This window comes from Triturus cristatus, chromosome 2_1 (assembly GCF_964204655.1).
Source record: "Triturus cristatus chromosome 2_1, aTriCri1.1, whole genome shotgun sequence".
In the NCBI taxonomy this organism is placed as follows: Eukaryota; Metazoa; Chordata; class Amphibia; order Caudata; family Salamandridae; genus Triturus; species Triturus cristatus.
The window spans coordinates 512,800,586-512,820,836 of record NC_140581.1 but is presented as its reverse complement, the minus strand read 5'-3'; the positions used below and the strand labels follow the sequence as shown (position 1 = coordinate 512,820,836).

The window sequence follows — 20,251 nt, the reverse complement described above, 5'->3', positions numbered from 1 at the left end:
CTGAAGGTCCAAGACCTTACCTGCCCTTCACAACCCCATATCGTATGATGCTCCCTCCGGAGAGGTATCCAGTCTGCTGGCCTCACCCAATTCCTTGTACCAGTCCATCTTCGATAATGCTGGTCTTGTAAAAGGTCCAGCGACCCCTCCCAATCTTCCTTCAATCCTAGCCCTTCAGAATAAGGCTGAGGAACCGACCAAGGACCTAAGGGTAATCGGGGATGAGAATGGGGCTTGTGCCGCCCGGGGGGTGCCAGCGGCCTCAGGAGTCTCAGCGTCGGGGCCAGAGTCAGGGAAGGGCAGGATGGCACAACTAGTGTCAGTCCGGATCCATCGCTGGATCCATTGAGGGTGGGGGGGGTCATCGAAGCCGGGCCGGAGCCATCGGCACGAAACACAATAGAGCCCCCTCTGAACTTCCAGGGCTCAAAGGTGCGCCAGTAGGTTTCTCTGAACTGACTGATAGGAGGCATGTGGTGCGTTATAAAGCATTGAAAAATAAATACATACTGGGCCATCATATTAAATGGGAAAATGCTGTAAAGGTGGAACATGAGTAAAATACTCAATGATAGGAATACCTGATTTGTCTCCCCTTTTTGAGGTAGAAAAATAAGAACTTAAACACTAGACTCTTTACTTAAGAGTTAGTGAGTGGGGTCACATGGTGTGAGGGGTTAGAATACTTGTAAATTATGTGGTAACACCACTTGCGATTGAGACTATGTATGCTGTCCCCTTACTCAGGCCGGGGGAAATTCCTAAATGAGCCAGAAAAACAAGCAGATCAGCGGACGCGTGCCAGCAGGAAGGTCTAGTGTGTAGGGTGCATTGAACGTGGTGGGCACACACCCAAGCAACAGTGGGGTGCACCGATGGTGTGTTACACATGCGCCTATCTTTGTTGCCTCACCAGGGGATGGGCTTAACAAGTACAATTATGTGTGCAAGGGGTCAGCATTTGAAGTTCTACCTGGCAATTAATACAACACGTATGATGTGTGTGGATAACGATGTAAAAGAGGGTTTCCAAGTGAGAGAATACTAGTTTAATTGCTGTCCCCAGATGAGACTGACAAAAAACAAACGCAACATAACCTAAAAATGGAGCGATAATTGACCCCGCACATCACGCCCGCATCATAGGCTGGTTGTATTGTTGCCCATGGCTTGTGCGACGGGAACCTGGAGAGATAGCAGTAACCCCGGGTGTTGTCGGAAGCGGTGTGGTTGCAATGACACGGGGAGAGTCCAGGCTACTCTGCCTTTCATCATCTCAAGTGGTCCAGTACCGCAGAGCGCTCCAAGGGCTCGCGTCAGCGCAGGAGTCCCGGGCGCCTCTCATTAGCACGGCTGATTAAACGCGTGGATGGCGTTGACTCTCCCGGAAGGGACATCAAATCCTCCTCGTATCTGCAATTATGTCACTGAATGAAGCGGAGCCGGAGCATCGACATGTTCGATGCACACATCTCTGCAGCACGTTACACACTCGGGGACACCGCAGATAACAATGCAAGGGACGGCTGTTTATGTCTTACACGACATCGTGATGTATACATTGTTTATGTGCCCTCAGCATGCAGCACTGGCTCTGCAGAGCGTCAAACATGCATGTCATTTACCGCTTTCAGTGCACCTCCAGGTCTGATCTTAACCAGCTATTATTTCGAAGAAAACAACAGCCAGCTTCCACCCACCCCATTCTGAGACCCCACAACCACACACAGCAGATACCAATAAATTGCAGCTGATGCTAAAGTAGGGATTTTGTGTAATTATTCCTGAGTGGAGGGCAAGGTGGATAGGTTGCATCTAGGTGGTGAATGTTGAATCCCTGGGTTGCTCTTGTCCTACACAGATTGGCGGGTATTGTTTTGTCCCTCGGAAAGCTGCTATTGTCGGGTTTGCCTCACAGTCGCAGGGACAATCAAGCACTATCAAAGGTGAAAGCACTGCCGGTCACCACTAAACTGGACCCCTAGCTACTTGGTCTAATAACTCAAAATAAACAAATATATGTGTAGATAGATAGATAGATAGATAGATAGATAGATAGATAGATAGATAGATAGATAGATAGATAGATAGATAGATAGATAGATAGATAGATAGATAGATATGCAGTAATGCAACACAATACAGTTATATACAAGGGTCACTTCTTTAAGCACTATATACTGTTCCCAAAAAGCAGACAATTGTGAATGCTGCAACAATGCTGAAAACTAGACAACAGAAAATAACACAAAGTTGCTGCAGTAAAATGGCTAAGTGGCGCTTACAATGTTGGCGAACATATGACATCCACAGGCACTACCCGACTGTGAACACTGTACTGCACAATGGCAGATCATAATACTTTTATCAAAACTGTCAGGGATGTGAAGATATGAAGTGGCGGGGGTTCAAGAAAGAAAGAGAAAGAAAGAGAGAGAGAGCGAGAGAGAGAGAGAGAGAAGCCGGTAATTATGGAGAGTAGGAAAATGGCTTCAAGGTCTATAGGTCGGCGGTAAAGTTTCCCCTTTTTTAGTCCCTGTCTCCAGGTCAGCGCTGGTCTGTCTGCACAATGAGTGTTGTACTTCAACTGCTCACTATCTGGCAACTTTGGGCTTTCACTATACACACAAATTGGTCATCTGGCCTTCCCATCTCTCACATTTCTTTTGTTTTCCCTATATCGGTTCCTTGGGTCTTTGGTACTCCTACTGTGTTTTAGAAGGATTTCTTTGTGCTGTGCTGTCTCTGCCTCCTCCCTCTCTAAGTCCTGCCTCTCTCATGCTCTCTGCTTTCACCGGCTTGTTAGGAAAGTCTCCTAGTCTTCCGCAGCAGTCACCACAGCCTCAATGCTGATAGGACTAGTACGAGTACAAACACATGGGCACACAGTGCTACTGTTATTATTTCCTCATAACTCCTTGCATTCATCTGTGATTCCCAGTACACTGCACATGGCCAGACCTGCAGAGACACTGGAGCAGCTGTATTCCTTCTCTTTCTCTCTCTCTGTCTCTCTCTCTCTGTATCGCTTCACTGATCTCCTCTTGCGGTTCCAACATGCTTTAGCCATAAATTGGCAATACTTATGACAGGAGGGTCTACATCGGAGTTACAAAACTTGGAAGTAGGTTTGCCAACCTTACCTTTGCCAATTCTAGTGATTGCAAACCCTGAACTTGTCTTACACAAAGAAAATACAGTATTGCAGACAGTAAACTAGACCGTGCAATGGAATATGAAGGATCTTGAATTGGGAGGCACACTTGTGCAGGAAGATAAGCCGATCTTACAGTTCAGAGTTAGGTGGTATCAGTACCATGAAATGTGAATATCCCGTGACCTGGACCAACCTTGACAACGAAAGGGGGCAGGCTACAGCCTGAACTACCTGAGCAACATGTGTACCCTGAATAGGCCACGTTCCAATGCATGCGATACATCGCATGCCATTACAACGCGGTCATTACAACGACCGGGTTAATACATCGCATACCATTACAATGCAAGTCATTACTACGACTTGCTGTAGGTGGGTGCTGGATTTTGGAATAGTATAATTTACTAATAACTGTCATGAAAAAGCTGCATGCAAACTGTAAGGTATAGATTGGAGCATTATGATGTTTTCCTCCCTCTTTCATTATTCTAGTGTTTCAAAAAGGGTTCATTTTGGTAAAAGAAAAATCCTTGTTATTAAATGTAACCCCCAACCATGAGCTTATGTTTCAAATTCTGTGTCTTTGCTTCTCCAGACTAAGCTCTCTTAAACTATAATGTCTACCAGTATGGATGACATGTGACTCACCTTGTAGTCTTCTGGCTTATGTAACATTCGCTATACACTAATTTACACACATATGATTGATTATCTCTACGTAATGTGTGTGTGATGTAAAGTGCTTTGACACCCTACACTGGTATAGGTGGCACTATATAACTAAATAAATACATCTGAGAGAGAGTGGTTATAGAGACTTGACGGGGCACTGTTAAAGGGTGGTAGTGAGGGAGTCTGTGGGGGGCGCCAACAAACATTGTTGCACAGGGCGCCACCAGGGCTAAAGCTGGCCCGGCCTTCTGCCCCCTATAGCAAGTCGCTGTAATGACTTGCGTTGTAATGGTATGCGATCTAACAACACGGTCGTTGTAATGAGCGCGTTGTAATGGCATGCGATGTATCGCATGCGTTGCAAACAATGTTTCCCGTGTGCCCTACAAGACAAGGGGCACAAACGAGGCCCTTCTAAATCCGGCAAACATGCCAGCCATGCAAGTGCTGGGTCTCTACAAACAAAGCAGGAACAAAAGACAACAAAAATAACATAGTGAGCAGGAATAGAGTGTGTTTGATAGGCAGAGTTAGCACTCTGTTCATCTGCACTTGTGGCAGCTTGTTCTTTAGAGAGCTTATCTGATCACTGACCAGTGTTAAAGGAGAAATCTAGGATTGGTGTCTGCATCTCTGGACTCCAAGCGCTAGCAGAGGGCTTCCACACAAGCAACCTCATCAGCAGCAGGTCTTAAACTGTGGTCATATGTAACTGTTTATTACTTTATTTTTAAAGTGTTATAGCATGCCTCATCAAGAATGATAAATATGACAATATCACTCCACCCCAATGAAACAACACAGGCCTTTCCAGCTAATTTCACCTTCAGGGACACCTGAGTCACTTGCAAAACCACCAGGCATGTCACTCTCGCATATTAGCGCAAGAAAGAAACACACAAGGCAACATGCCTACTATAGCTGGAATCACTCGCTCGTATCCATCTGGATTGCTCCTCCTCATTTTCAGACTATGGGAGAGCTGAAGACACACCTCACGACACAGCGAATAGGTGCCTCCCTTCTCAGAACCCAGACCCAATGCCTAGACTCACGTTCTGATTGTATCTCTGCCTTCGACCCTAGACAGTGCCCCACTGCCTTTTGTCCAGGATTGTGCTACACTAATATCACAAAAATACACACCTACATATGCTTCTTCTTCATAATTGAAAATGATATCACGTAGCAATAAATATAAGCTCCAAATATTAGCTCCATTCAAGCCAGATGCGCTAACATCATGTTAGTATCTGTAAACATAGCGCAAACGTTAACGCTAAAAGGGCTCACTGGACATGCAGTGTATCCAGGCCCATTGGAAGTGCTCAGGGATGCAGCAAACTCTGTGGTAACAGGGGTTTGCTTATTCTACCACAAAACCTATAATATGCTGCATGCCACTGGTTTCAATCCAAATTGGTTTCTAGGTCCAACTTATTGCAAGTTACGAAAGTAAGGATCCATGCCATGTGGTGATGCAGGGGCGTGGTAAGACAGGAGTGCGGAGCAGCGGCGCACCCTGCTGAGGGACAGGGACTGAGCAGCACAGCTGACTGCTGTCTTGGGACTGGGCATGGCCGCGCTTGAGACCAGGTCGCACTTAAGAGGAGGGGGATTCCATGGATGTCATTTAGGGGTCACCAGGGGTCGCAGCTGCCACCCTTGGTATTTTTTTTTAAACCCTTGGCACTGCGTTTGGACCCCTATTATCAATGTGAAAAAGCATGCCTGGCGCCTTTGGCACAAGTCTTCCAAAACAGGTGCACAATAAACTATTTTTGTGAGCCATTTTGTTTAAAAATGTTTAACATATTGGGCCGTTTTCTTAAAAGCAGCAGCAAAATCAGAAACTATCTATCTTATTATGCTACCAGGCCCTGTCTAAATGAAAATCACGAAAAACAAAATCCTAGGACAGAATGTTTTTAGAGCTGTCGTGGGATCCGAGCCGATGACATGGCCAGTTCCTTAGCCAGTTTAAACATTGTAAACCAGTTGTTTTCAACCTTGTAAACCAGTTGTTTCCTTGTTTACCTGAAAACAGAAATAATCTGATACACAATAAAATCAAAAGCCAAACATACCATAGGAATTCCCTTAAGGCAGTGGTTCCCAAACTGTGTGCCTTGGCTCCCTGGGGAGCCGCCAAACCTAGCCAGGGGAGCCGCGCGCCAAGCACTTTAATGCATTTAAAGTTGGAGTGTCTGTTGGCTTTAGTTTAACAATTAAACTTAAATGCATGATGTCAATGATTTGTAAGTAACATGCCTAAAGCTGTAAGCGTAGTGCTTAATTGATGGCATGTCGAGGGAGATGATCTACATATTTCACTGGATCCCCACGTTTCAACACTCCAAAGTAAGCGGAAGATGACTGATTTATTTTGTTAGACTCTTTAATAGTTTTGTTTTTTTCCAAATGCATTTTACACCAAAGCAAGTTATCAGGAAAGTACAATTGCCCTTTTTATTAAACACACTAAGTATTATTAAGTATTGACATTTGTACTTGAATCATAGATACTTCCAGTACACATTTCTTTCAGTACACATACATTTCCAAACAGGCCTGCTTGAGCACACAGAAATAAAACACCATATGCGGCATAATGCCAACATTTGGAAGCCAGAAAGAGGGACGTTTAAAAAATAAATAAATAAATCTGAGGAATTTACTTTATTTGCATTGATTTGGAGGCACTTTTAGGAAGGAGACAGCAAAAATAAAGCTGAATGTGGTTTACAAAATCGTGAGTCACCCTGCTGAGACAAGTGTGTTGGCACGTATGATGTGGGTAGAAATCGAAGTGCATGCAAATATTCTTCAAGCGCAGAAACACTTTGGCAATGGGGCCTACATGCATAGGGGTGCTTTCTAGCACTGTAAGTGGGATACAAATGTTTGAAAGGGTACTCTAAAAAAGGCATGGGCAAAGAAGTGTAACTAGGAATATTTTATGAGTGGCGCCACCTTAGTAATACAAAACATCCTGTGTATATGAGTATAATACCTTCATCAGCTTCATCCCAATTATTTTCAGGGAGAAAAATGCAATTACTCCAGAGGCCGGGCTTATATCTCCCCCACCCTCCCCAAAAAATAACAGTAGGGAGCCACGGGCAATGGTCAATGGGTCAAGGGAGCCGTGGGTCGATAAAGTTTGGGAACCACTGCCTTAAGGTATATCATATATAAAGCTCCCTGTTTTCCGTTTTTACTGATTTTTACAGATAGACACAGACAGCAAACAATTTATTTTCTTGTCTGTATTTATTTTTAAAAGTGGATAAAAACAGAAATTGGGTGCTCTTTGAGTGATTCCAAATACACTTTGCCATGACTGCCAGGCCAATAGCTGTGTAGATTGATAGGTAAGGGGGTTCAAAAAAAGAAATTTTAGTAAAGAGGCTTAAACAGCAGTAGATATGCACAAGGCGGATGCTGAAATGTGCATATTTTCATTAAAGTGCATTGATTTAACCGCTTCAGTGCCCAGGACGAGATGGTCTCGTCATGGAGCGCGGTTGCGCTGTGCCCATGACGAGACTATCTCGTCATGAACCCCGCCCGCTAATGCAACGCCCGGCACAGGGCGGGGAAAGGGCGTGGCACTGAAGAGGTTAACTTCTGGGGGTGTTCGTAACACTGAAACCTGGCAGGCATTCAAGCATGACTGCATATTTATTGGTTAAATAAATGTGAAAATATACCAGTTTCAGCTATATTTTTTTCACAAAACCCATAATAAATATGGATAAATACAGATAAAGTTGACAACAAATAAATATGGATAAATACAGAAGGAAATGTAAAAAAAAACAAAAAAACGATAAAACAGGGAGCTATAAAGTATACAAACGAGTACAATTTTAAACTGGCCAGGTTGTAGCTTTGTACTGGCACCACTTCCTGTGACGTCATCAGGGTCAAACAGTATGGGATATCACTTCCTCTACCCCAGGCATTTTGCTGACTTGAAACTCATGAGTGATGCCTGGTGAGAAAACATTGCACTTTGGACCTATAAGACTGCAGCCAGAAGAGGCCAAAGGCCCGCAATGGTCCTCATTGTGAAGACAGTAGGTGTGGAGTGCTCCAGATAGAAATTGTAGTCCACCCCTGCCTACTGAGGGGTGAATCTGTAAAACCACCTAAGGGAACCTACAGGTCACAAATAGGATAAGGCCAAATGCCTGACCCAGTCAGTAAAATATGCAACAGCTACCTGGGATGACAGCCACAAATCAGAAACACTCTACCACTTCACAAACTAGTGGTGGGGGTCAGAGGGGAGTGGGTAGATTACATAGGAAGTACAAAACATGGGGCTCAACACGTGAAGGTCACCTAAGGATTTTGTGGAGAAAATACCCTGACACGAATAAGCTGACAGATGCAGAAATAGAGCCCCGAGCCATTAATATGGGGGATGGTACTATGGCTGTTCCTGCATAGGAATAATAGCGATTGAGAAAAATAGTGGGAGACCCCTTGGAAAATAAGGTTAAACCGTATAAAAGGGATATATGGAGCTACAGTAACAGTGGGATTTGTGCCTCCGAGGAGTACAAGATAGATTCCATGCCCAACCCTACCAAAACAAGTTAAATTCACCACTTTATAATGGGTTAAGAAGTACCTACAGGTGAACAATCAGCTGGAGAGGAACCTATCTGAAACAATACACTGCAACTATGGGGGAAGGGAGTGTGATATACCTTGGAAAAGAAGACCTGCTGCCATACCAGGCAGATCTCAAGAAAGGTTTATACAAGTCACTGACAGGGAGGTCTGGTGCAGCTTCACAATGACTCAGCAAATATTAACAAATTAAGAGCAGACACTCAGGGGCTAGGGCCAAGACTGGACTCAGCACAACAACTCACTCCATGTTGGAGGCTAGCCAGATGGTAAAAAAAAGTCTATAGTTGTTTTGTAGTCGCAGGTCAAGCTGTATATGGAAAAATGCGAACATCTAGATAACAACTCATGACAAAACATCAGGATCAAAGGAAGAAACAGAAGAAGAGATACCTGCTATGTCCAATTAGTCTTCAGAAAAGTTATGGGGAAAGAAGACGTGTATATGAAAAACCTGGAGAGAGCACATCAAGTGGAGAAAAAATCCAACAAGGCTACAGAACACCCACGAATATTTGCACAAGGAGCACATATTAAGAGCAGGCGGGTCACAGATACAGGTCATCTTCAAAGGAAGTCAGAAGCAGCTATAAAAGAACTTGGCAGTGACTACATGATTGAAGCACCTGGCTATCATAATGTGACAGCGGCATTCACTGATGAACAGACACTCTACAGATGGATTTCCCCGAAGGAATACAGTTCAGATGGAAGACAGAGGCGTCACAGTAGAGTCACTAACTTCGACTAAGGTATTAAAAGGCAACAATGAATAGACAGAAGAAGAGAGGAGGCAGGACTTGGCAGAAATCAAACTGGAGTACAAGTGGAAATGCAGAATGAAAAATATCGCAATCTACTAAAACTACAAATCCAACAATGGACAGTTTTGCATCCTTTCTGTCCAACAGCGAATCAGATGTATCAAGTATTTATAATTAAATACCAGAAAAGGATGTCCATGTCCATAGTAAAAAAAGAAATAAAAAGATATGCCGTCATCTTCTTTTTAGAGGAGATGCAACGATTCAGAATTAGCAACAAACCAAATACAAAGAGGACAAAAGAGGAAAAGGACCCACAAGAAGGGCAAAAACAAAACCTACAACCAAGGGGAGAGACACTACATGATCAGGACCAAAGGGAAGGAATTAAATTATGAACCGCAATTCTGCTTAAATTGAGATAATACATCTCTTCCCAAACCAAGCTGGTGTGCAGACAATATGAGAGAACATAATAATTTCAATGTATTGGTTATAAATCCTTACAAACGTGAGATGACAGCAACAGAAATACAAACATTATTTAAAGGCTTGGGATTTTGTCCACCTCAAATCTCAAATTTTTAACATATTTTGCATAATAAATGACACTTCGCCACAGTGAACCTGAGCTGGGATATGGGAGAATGAGAAAAATACAAAGAGAGGAAGGGTTTTGAACGGAGCTTGTCCTAGTCACCTATATGTTACGATAATCAAACAAAAGAAGGAACAGTTCCGTACTTTTTCCGTACGTTTTCGGTTCACTACTGACTGCCAAATACACCTTAGTGTGTATTTGCTTCATTGGTCCTGAAGAAAGCATAGCTAATAAGTGCTGTAGGCTGAAACATGTAGACCAATACAGTGATGTTTTGAGATCAATCTAATCTTGCATAACATTCATTCTTAATCCTTTTAAACTTGCCTTACAGCCCCACTAATAAAGAATTAGGTTCCCCTAACAGAGAGGGGGATCTTAGAGGCAATTTTAACTCTAATCACCTGTTCACTCATTGACACTGCACAGAAATCACGCTCCGCTGTAATTCAAGCATTGAAGCACACCTTGGAGGCACTCGGCGTCCCAGGTGGGAACCCGATGATGAAGCATAACACCAACTAGGTTGGAGGGTTCTTTTAATAAAAATAATTATTTCTCTGCAACCCTGTAGTTTTCTCTGAAGCAGTAATTGTAAGTACGGAACTGTTCCTTCTTTTGTTTGAATATGGGAGAATGAACCATAACCTTACCGGTTAAGACACAGAAAGAAACATACGAGACAGTCACAACACCTCAGAGAAGTGGAGCAAGAAAGGCATCCCTAAGAAGCACTCCAAAGCAATATGTAGAGGGCTGATTTTGAAGATGTGTGGCACAGTACACAAATCAATGATGATTTTTCTGATTTGAAGACTTAGGAAGCTGGTTCAGAAAGGTTGAGTTTATCTAAGAGTCTGAGTATGGTCATTTATGATAACAGCATCCCCAATGGAAATTGTACTAGAGAGATACAATATATCATACCTTGATTCGGTGCCAGCGAAGCAATGCGTACATTCCATACTAGCAAAGGCACAAGCAGGTTGAGGGCTGGAACCATGAGCATAAGGTTCACTACCCCTCTTTCTTCTTAACTGTAGGGCTTAACGTTAGTTGGTTTGTTTTGTGCATAGCGAGCTAGGATGAGTGGGGGAGTGGCTATTGCACCTAGGCTGGCACATCAAAAAGGGATATGAAATGCTAAGCAGAGTGGACTTCAATTTGTCCAACATTCAGTTTAATTGAATTGAATGTGAAATACTGCAATTTGCCAAATAAGCACCAGGGTTTGTAAGCGTAAGGGGCCATGTTTAAGGGCCTGTGCATTGCGCACAAGACGTTGTATGGCACAGTACCAGCCTATATTGAGGGCCAGCTGAAGCTCTATGTACCTAGACGTCACCTTCGTTTCTCTGAGGCGATTTTCCTGACCTGCCCATGCTTTAATAAAACTATGGGGCATATTAACAAGGGCTTTATCTCCGCTTTTTTGGCTTTAAAAGCCAAAGAAGCGGAGATAAAAATATTGCCCTATCAACAACAGGGTGCTAACATGCAAAATCGCATGTTAGCACCCTTTTTCACTACACTTCCCTTTGCATCTCTAATGAGATGCAAAGTGGGCGTTCCAGAGCAAAATAATAGGAGAAATGTCGCTAAGCGACATTTCTCCTATTATCAAGCTTCACGCTAACCCTGTTAGAGACAAAAAAAGCTGCGCTAACCACGGGTAACGCTGCTTTTTTACGTCTGCTAATTTTCAGAGTTAGCCATGTAATCCAATGGGAGTTGGATTACATGGCTAAATCCACCATGGGTTATCAACAAGGATATCCCTATCCTTGTAGTTTTATCGCTGCATAACCAGCGATAACCTCCCAAAATGCCGCTATCGCTGGATTTTTTATCGCCTCGGCAGTTAGCGTTGTTAATAACGCGATAACCAGGCGATATTATCCAGCGATAGCGGGCGTTAAAAAAATTAACGCTAAGCACCCTTAGCGTTAATTTTCCCTGTTCCTTGTTAATATGCCCCATAGTAGGGTGGTCGATCTCTTTCAGCTCTGATACCACATATCTGGAATGGATTACTAGAAGGTTTGAGGAGAGAAACTGCTCTCCTTTCATTTCGGATGAGACTGCAAACTTTTTTTTTTAACAAGGTTTTGGAAGAGATTGACTTTCTCATCTTAACAATATCTGTTGCAATATGGTATCATAACCCTTAGATAAGTGCCAAAAGACCTGTGGTATTTCTATCTAAGAGTTATTAACATAACAAAACTATGTGTGTTGACAAAATCTACACATTATCTTCATACAGGATACACACTTGGTAGCACAGGACCAACATAGGCTAAAATGCCAAGGCTATCTGATACAGCTTTTCGCATTGCAACCTTCAAACAATTCAGTAATAGCTATACTGATTAAGAGGGCGCTATCATTACAGAGTATAGTGTCTAATAGCTACAGAAGCAACAGGTACATTTTGACTTCATTTTAACACACAGACACAATTCTGACCCTGTTTAATATATATGCTCCTAACACAGGCCAAGATACATATATTCTAGACACCTTGTATTTGCTGAGCCATTTCCTGGAATGCACAATAGTAATGGGAGGTGACCTAAACACTGATACGATATTCTGCTTTAGATCTAATATCCAAAGGAAGGGTACGGAGATGATAAGCAAATGGTTGCACAGGCCCTGAAGTCAGATCTGGGGCTGCTAGATATTTGGCATCTCCTTCTCATCATCAGTCTATATGGTGTATATACATTTGTTATATGTTTGTTATCAAGATTATGTTGGGATGTATTCAAAATACAGAGGTAGGTACACTACCATTTTTGGACCATGTACATCTGGACCTTGAGTGGTGTGATCTATGGCCCAAGACAAGGGAGTACAGGTGGAAACTGAAGGAATACCTACTTCATAGGAAAAAGATACAAATACAGATTCCGAATGGTGCATTTTCCACTGTTAACTGGGAAGCCCTGAAGGCAAGGATAAGAGGCACACTGATAGCACTTGAAGCGCACACCAACAGGGGTCGACGTATAATGATAGATAAGACAGTGGCTGAACTCCAGGAACAAGAGAAGTGTAATAGGAAAGGCACACCAGCTAAGAAGGTGTCTTTTTAATTAGGTTGAAAAGAAGCCGCAGTCCGTGCAGGTAACTGCTGTGGGGCCGGGTTGGGGGGGATTCTGACGGACGATAACGAGGGCAAATTAATTATTTATTCAATTTTTCCTCAGCATCGTTCCTCGAAATACCCCCCACCCAGCCCAACTGCTGTTACCTGCACGGACCTTGACTGTTGAAAAGCCAAATAACTCTTTTAGAGACGAAAATGGAGAACAAACATTGTTTAAGATTAAGTAAAATGTTTTATGATAAAGTACATAAACCAGACAGGATTGCAGTACGACAACTGATAATGCAACAATATAAGACTCATATATCAGAACTCCTACTCTCAGAGGGTACAATGGTAATGGAGAAAAGGACAAAGGTGGTGATGGCGAGCGACATGGAGAAGACGGTGGAAAACTACCTAGGAGAGGTGTCCGTTAGCATGAGGTGATCTGTGGGCGTGTTCTACATTTTTGCATTAGGGAATGTGCCTCGAAGGAGGATGGTCAGAAGGAGACAGGATGAGTTAGGAAAAGGGGTTAGAGGATTGATTTGGGAAGAGTATCTTAGAAAGAACTCTTTAGCTTTAGTCATCTGATTTTCATTGTGAATGTGCTTCTAGGAAGTCTTCACATGCTGACACCTTTAACTGATTTTGCTGTGGAAATGCTCAGTAGGGATGTCACCTTAGAGATAGAGTAGGGATAGTCTAAGGTTTTTTTCTTTCTAGCTACAGATGAAGTCTGACTTAAATGTTGGAGCAGTTCTCGCTTGTGTTCTATTTTTAGAGTTGTTTATTCTTTTCATGATCCACCGGAGCATACTAATCCGTAGGTTTGGTTTTGTATTAGTTCCTATGTATTTCTACAACCTCGTCTTGAGGTGCTTGTATATCCAGTTGTTTTTGGCTTTGTAATAAACCCCTGAACTGAAGTTGAAGTCTGTGATCTTTGAGACTTAATTAGTATTGGAAAGTCACTTGTGATGATGTACTGTTTCTTCCCTTTACACTTCTCAGCAGGTAAAAAGAGACATCGACCTGGGTTTCCATGTTACATTTCTGTAGTGGAACCCAGCCTTATCAGTGGAATCATTTAGAAAGGTGATAAAGAGAAGCAGAATCGCAGTATTTTGAAGCTTGGCCCCTGTGGACTCTACTAATATCACTGAGAGGCTAACTAGATAGACCTACAGAAAAGGGAGAGGTCAGGAATGTGGCAAAGTCTCTCAGGTGCTGGAAGACACTTGGTCCTGATGTTTTTCCCACATAGTTTTATAAGACATTTTTGGAAATCCTACTGGTTTCATTGGCAGCATTGTTTAACCCCTTCATGGAGGAGTGAAGGGTCACACACACACACACTGTGGCAGAGGCAGCTCTCATACTGATTCCCAAGCGGTTGAATGGCCCAAGGGAATCTAAATAATATGGGCTGTTTGACCTGCTCGATGGAAAAGTGAAGATTATTACTAAGGTTTTTGGTTCAAGACTATACACATAGACACGAGGCCTAATATACCCTGATCAACTGGTATTCATATGACAGCGCCAAACAGATGACAACATATAAAGAATGGCCCGTATAAAAGGAAAATTCCCAAAAGGGATCTGAGAGATGCTAGCAGCCTTGGATGCTGAAAAAAGCATTTGATCGGGGGAGCAAGACAATTATTAAGACTGCTAAAATGAATGGTGTTTGGCAAGAGATTTAGGAACCACACTGTACCATGGACAAGCATACTGGTAAATGTATATACTATTAGAGCGCGGTACAGAGTAAGGCTATCGTCTATCGCCACTTCTCTTCATAGAGCACTTCGCAGTCGATATAAGGCATAATCCAGCAAGCCATGGCATCATTTTTAAGGGAACAGCCTCTTTGCTGTTGATGTCCTTATGACCTTTATGAACCCGCAAACCTCAATAAATATCCTGTTGGATCATTTGGATTCTTTGAGCTCAAGCACATGGAACATCACAAATGATCACAACACGAGTGGCTGCTGTTTGAGGCACTTGTGTTTTTTACACTAGTTTTTAGCGCCAAATGCATCCCGTATTGAAAAGAAAGACAAGGATACATTTTACACTAAAATATTTTGCCATATGCCAATTTTTCATTTAACATAATTTGTCAAAATGTTCTTAATTTACTCAAAAACAAATTACGTTCATTTCACACTCTATTATGTAACCCTTTCATGTTGCACAGGTACATGTATTGATATAATTAGAGTTTGGCATTCTGAATGAATCAAATTAAAGTTGTCACCAGAAGGGTGGCATTTGTGTCCCTTTTGTGCAGTAGGTTGCCTGGCCAACTGGGTCAATGCTCTCTTGACCAGCCCAGACAGACTGCGCGTTGGCAGTGTGTCATGATGTCAACGCGCGGGTGTTCTGGATTGTTGGCGCGTTGTGAGGTCCACGAGAGTCAGTTGGCTCCTGGCTCTAAGGGGGGATCGACGCCAGGTTGTGTGCTCAATAAAGATACATAATTTAACAGCCTCTTGGGTGTTGGTCATTTACTGCGCTGTCACAACACAATGCATGCCTTCGCACACCTTTGTTTGGGTCTGTCCGGTGCGTTGGATGTATGCTGCATGCGATAGCTCTGCCTTAAAGGGAGACTGGTAGCATATATGGACCATTCCTATGGCGACAGAGAGTTGTGAATAGTGAAAATGTTTTAGATTCCCACAAGTGTCCTACAATTTTCCCTCCAAATTGTGGCCTGGCAGCGACTCAGCCTACCATCCTTCCGAGTAGAGTCATTTGAGCATTGTTACATTTATTTATAGTAATACTTTTCATTCACAGTCCTTAAAGACAACAGAAGTGCAGTATGAAGCGCTATATAAAAGCAAGTTAGTACCTATGTGTTAAATATATGCGGTGAGGTGAAAAGCATAGATGTAGCAGCTCACAACAATATAACCAGAAAACGTGAATACTGCAGCGATTTGACTTCTTACCTCATTCAAAATTGAATTTACAAACAGAAATGAAATTATATCGTTCATCTTTTTATACACAAACGACACAATTAAAAAAACACCCAAAATACCTGAGTGTGCTTTGAGACCCAGTGACGCAGGACATTCAGGACTCGGTTTGTGGCTGCTCTGCGGATTATAAACTCTTTGTCGCACATCCTCTCAGAGTTGTTAAAACCTTTAGAAAAAGAAAATATAGACGTGAAAATTCTACTTTTGTAGTGACTAGTTCTTTGTTCAAGGTAAAATCACATCTTTTGCTGTAAGCTTGTCCGGCTACGGGGTCAATTCTCAGTTCTGCAGCGATGGTAAAAGTGCGCACAACGTTTGTGAACGGTTGTTTGTGACCAATTTCATATTTACAGTTGAGTGCATATTGTATTTGCACCCGGGGTATTTCAATCCAACGTCCTGCCAGTTATTTCTTGAGCAATTTAAGGAAAACACAGAATGAGGAATTTGAATTGAATTTGAATTAGAGGAAAACACAGAAAAGGAAATAACGTACTGTTTTACTGGTCGGTGAACCCGAAACCCCATTCCAAATAGGAATGCTAAAACTACCCCGGATAATACCATGTATTTTTCCAGGGTGTTTTTGGCAACCAAATTTACCTCCCTTCTCAGAATGAAAATGTTTTCAGCCCACCATCCACAGCAACATAAAGCTGAGAAAAGGAGGCAAATCGGGATCATGCAAATTTTCCACCCCCATACAACAGCTACATGGAAAACAAGCACTGGCATAGCCAATAGGTCTCGCCTTTGGGACCTTATAAGCATTTAGCTATGCAGCACGTTATCCGGGCCTTACAACATCTACTGTTCTTTAACATGGAATCTTTGACACTAATATGCACATTATAGCACTGCATCGAGAAGTACTTATTTAAAGTGTCATTAGGCCGAGCCTAGACAGCGCTTGTGCTGTCTGGAAGATCTGTTTTATGCACTTTGTGGGCTCTGGAGATCAGCCCCAGGACTTTTCTGCTTCCACTTTTGCTTAAGGACTATTTTTTCTGTTCAACTGCCTCTATTTAACTGTCTTGATAGGAAAAGACCAGTAGAGGTCAGTAAAATACCAGAATTGCTTTCTGCTTGTTCAACTGCATCTATTTAACAGTCTTGATAGAAAACGACTAGTAGAGGTCAGTAAAATAACAGAATTGCTTCCTGCTTAGGGGCTTTCTTTTTTATTTTTCTGGCAACTGCCTGTATTTAACTTTCTTGACAGAAAACGACCAGCAGGGGTCAGTAAAATACCAGAATCACTTTAGCATTCCCTAGATTCCAGGCCATAGAAACTTGTATTCCACGAGCACCCGTACACAGTAATATTTTTTTCAGATCTTGTATTTTCAGTGATATGACCACCGAAGGCTCCAATTTTATATTAAAAATAGAGCTTTGGACTATACCATTTCCTGCTGATAGGCAATATTTCTCTCCATGTGTTCCCATACCTGGTGTTTTTTAACAGTTTATTGATTACTTTCCCTCCATGTTAAAGAACAGAAGATGTTTCAGCGCCCAGGCTAATGTGCTGCATAGCTAAATACATATAAGGTCCCAAAGACGAGACCGATTGCATTGCAAATGCTTGTTTTTGTACACCTGGTAGTCTGAACTCACGTATCTGGAAGTGCTTTCATAGGCGATAATGAAGAAAAAAAAAAGAGTTTTAGGGAAATAAATAATTTTTCTGATAACACAATTTAAGCGAGGAAGGCACAATGAGTACAGGTTTTCTGGTTTCACTTTGTACAAATCAGCCACTAAATGGGTATGTATGTATCTATCCTTATGCCAAGGTTTGTTTTCATTTTAGTGCACTTTTCGAAATACAGCGCAAAGTCGACCGGAAGGTTATTGGAGCACTTTACATGAGCACCAGTTCCATTACATAAACACCCTTTGCAACTCATCTAGCAATGCACTCAAGCAACACATTTTTAAAGTGCTTTAATGCTTTATAAGGGTAGTATATAAATACAGTAACAAAATAGACGTTCCAAGCAGCACCGCCATTTATTATGTGCATATACAAAGGTATAGGAAGTTTGCTCACAGTGTGAACGACTAGAGCCCACTTTTCTTTTTTGCAATTTTGTATACAGCAAGCTCAACCGTTCAAGGTTTGTTGCATTTTCCTTCTGCAGGGAGCAAAGAAGAAGGGACGGCAGAGTGTATGGGAGAAAGGAAGACAGACAGAATGGGGGTATGGGAGTAAGAGAAAAAGAAGGCACAGAGCATCGGAGAAAAGAACGCAGAGTGCAGAGTGCATGGGAGAAAGAAAGGCAGAGTGAATGGGAGAAAGGAAGGCAAACATGGGAAAAGGAAGGTACAGTGCATGAGGGAAATAAAAAGCAGAGTGAATGGGGAAAAGGACGGTTTAGATCGAGGGAAAAGGAAGGCAGAGACCAAGGGAAAAAAGAAGACTGACAGCAAGGGAGAAAAGAAGGCTGAGTGCATAGGAAAAGGGAAAGCAGACAACAAGGGAAAAAGGATGACAGTTTGCATGGAAGAAAGAAAAGGAGAGTGCATGGGAAACATCGGGCAAAGTGCATAGGAAAGAATTTAAGGTAGACTAAGAGAAAATAAGCAAACTTTATCACAGCAAGCAAGGAGGGTATGTGAAATAAGAAGGCAGCGTATGTGGCAAAGGGGAAGGCAAAACAAAGGCAGTAAGGAAGACAGGGCGTGTGGGAAAAAAGAAAATGAGAACATAGGAGAAAGGAAAGCAGAGAAAGTAGAAATTGAAAGCAAAGTATAGAGCTTTGCAGAAAGGAAAACAGAGAGCAGGAAAAAATGAAAGCAAATAGAGCATATGGGAAAGGAAAGCAGAGAGCATGAGAGAAAGGAAAGCAAAAAGTTATACAAATTGTTGAATGTAAGAAATGGGAATTCACTAAATCCTGAGCAAGTGATGAATCAGGGAAGAAAGGAGGAAAATTGAGATATGTCTTTCTGGATGTTCCATTCTTGTGGAAAGTCCTGGGATTGCATAGCAAAGAAAGGGCATGAAACTTAAAATAAAAAATTAAACATGATGGTGGTGCAGGTTCCGCAAAGCCCACAACTTCACCTCTTAGTTCTAGCAATCTTCAATCAGTTGACTATGCAGATCTTTAGTCACCAGCCAGTAAACAACGACTGAAAGAAAGGAGATAATCCCATAGTACTTCCAAATAACTAATATTTAATCATTTTTGATTAGACTTATTTGTACTTGGAATTTCAACACCTATTCTCTTAACAATTGTATTTTATTACTTTTATTTATAAATTTTTGTATAGTGCAAACATGACTCAAGAGGGTATCAGAGCGCATTAGAGGAGGGGAGGATATAGTTGTAAGAACAAAAACGCGTCACATATATGAATATAGCATAGTAAGTTTGACATCTAAAGAGCATCATCAGACACTATACCGGAGTAGTAGGCAGGTATATAGTCAATAAGACATTCGGTGTTATCAATAGAACATAAGGTGATTATCTTAGGGCAGAAACTTGTTCATCAGAAGAGCATTCACTTCTTTTTTGAAGGAGGAGGTAGATGAGATTTGGCAGACATCTAACAGCAGAGAGTTCCATATCTTCGGGGCGATACCCGAGAAGGCTCTGTAGCACATTTTCTTTTTGTGAAAAATCTGTTGTTTCAGTAGCAGGGAGCTTGCACTTCGAGAAAATCTGCACCCCCGATAACTGTAGAGCTTTATGAGTCATACAATCAGTCTTTAGTTGAATTCTTGACTCATAAGGGAGCCAGTTCAGTGCTTTTGGATATATCTGACTATTTATTTTTGTTCTAGAGACCAGTCTAACTGCAAAGTTAAGGGAGGCCCGTAGCGGGGCCAGTTTGCATCTAGAAACGCCACACAGAGTGGATCTTCTGTAGTCCAATCCACAAGAGCTTAGACCGCCAGCTTAAAGTCGTTCTGTGGTAGGAAGGGTTTAAGTTTCCTTTGGATACTCATCTGGTAATTAGCTCCTTTGGTGGCATTACTGATATGATTCTGCATATTCAAGTATTTGTCTAATGCAATTCCCAGGGATTTAACAAAGTCAATAAAGTGAGGAGAACAGTTGAAGGCTGTTAGATGCTTCATCCAGAGGTAGATCTTGGGTGTGTGGTTAGGACGAGTGATGAGGAGGAATTCGATTTTAGTAGTGTTGAGCTTGAGGTGGTTGCCATTGAACCAGCTTTGAGTGTTCTTTAGAGTAGAGTTGAGGGAAATTATATCTTCTGGGGAGGAGATTTTCTGTTGCAATTGAGTGTCATCTGGATACATATGATAAAGAATGTTGGCAGAATTAGGTGAGT

The 20,251-nt window shown here is 42.2% G+C and overlaps 1 protein-coding gene across 2 annotated transcripts in view; it reads right to left on the bottom strand.

The window, feature by feature from the left end:
- RASGRF2 (Ras protein specific guanine nucleotide releasing factor 2) overlaps window positions 1-20,251 on the bottom strand; it is a 2,022,215-nt gene that overhangs the window by 368,864 nt on the left and 1,633,100 nt on the right. For both annotated transcript variants that reach the window (XM_085632406.1, XM_085632407.1), the window contains exon 18: window positions 15,997-16,103. In XM_085632406.1, coding sequence (XP_085488532.1) covers window positions 15,997-16,103 — 107 coding nt within the window. The remainder of the gene's footprint in view (window positions 1-15,996; window positions 16,104-20,251) is intronic.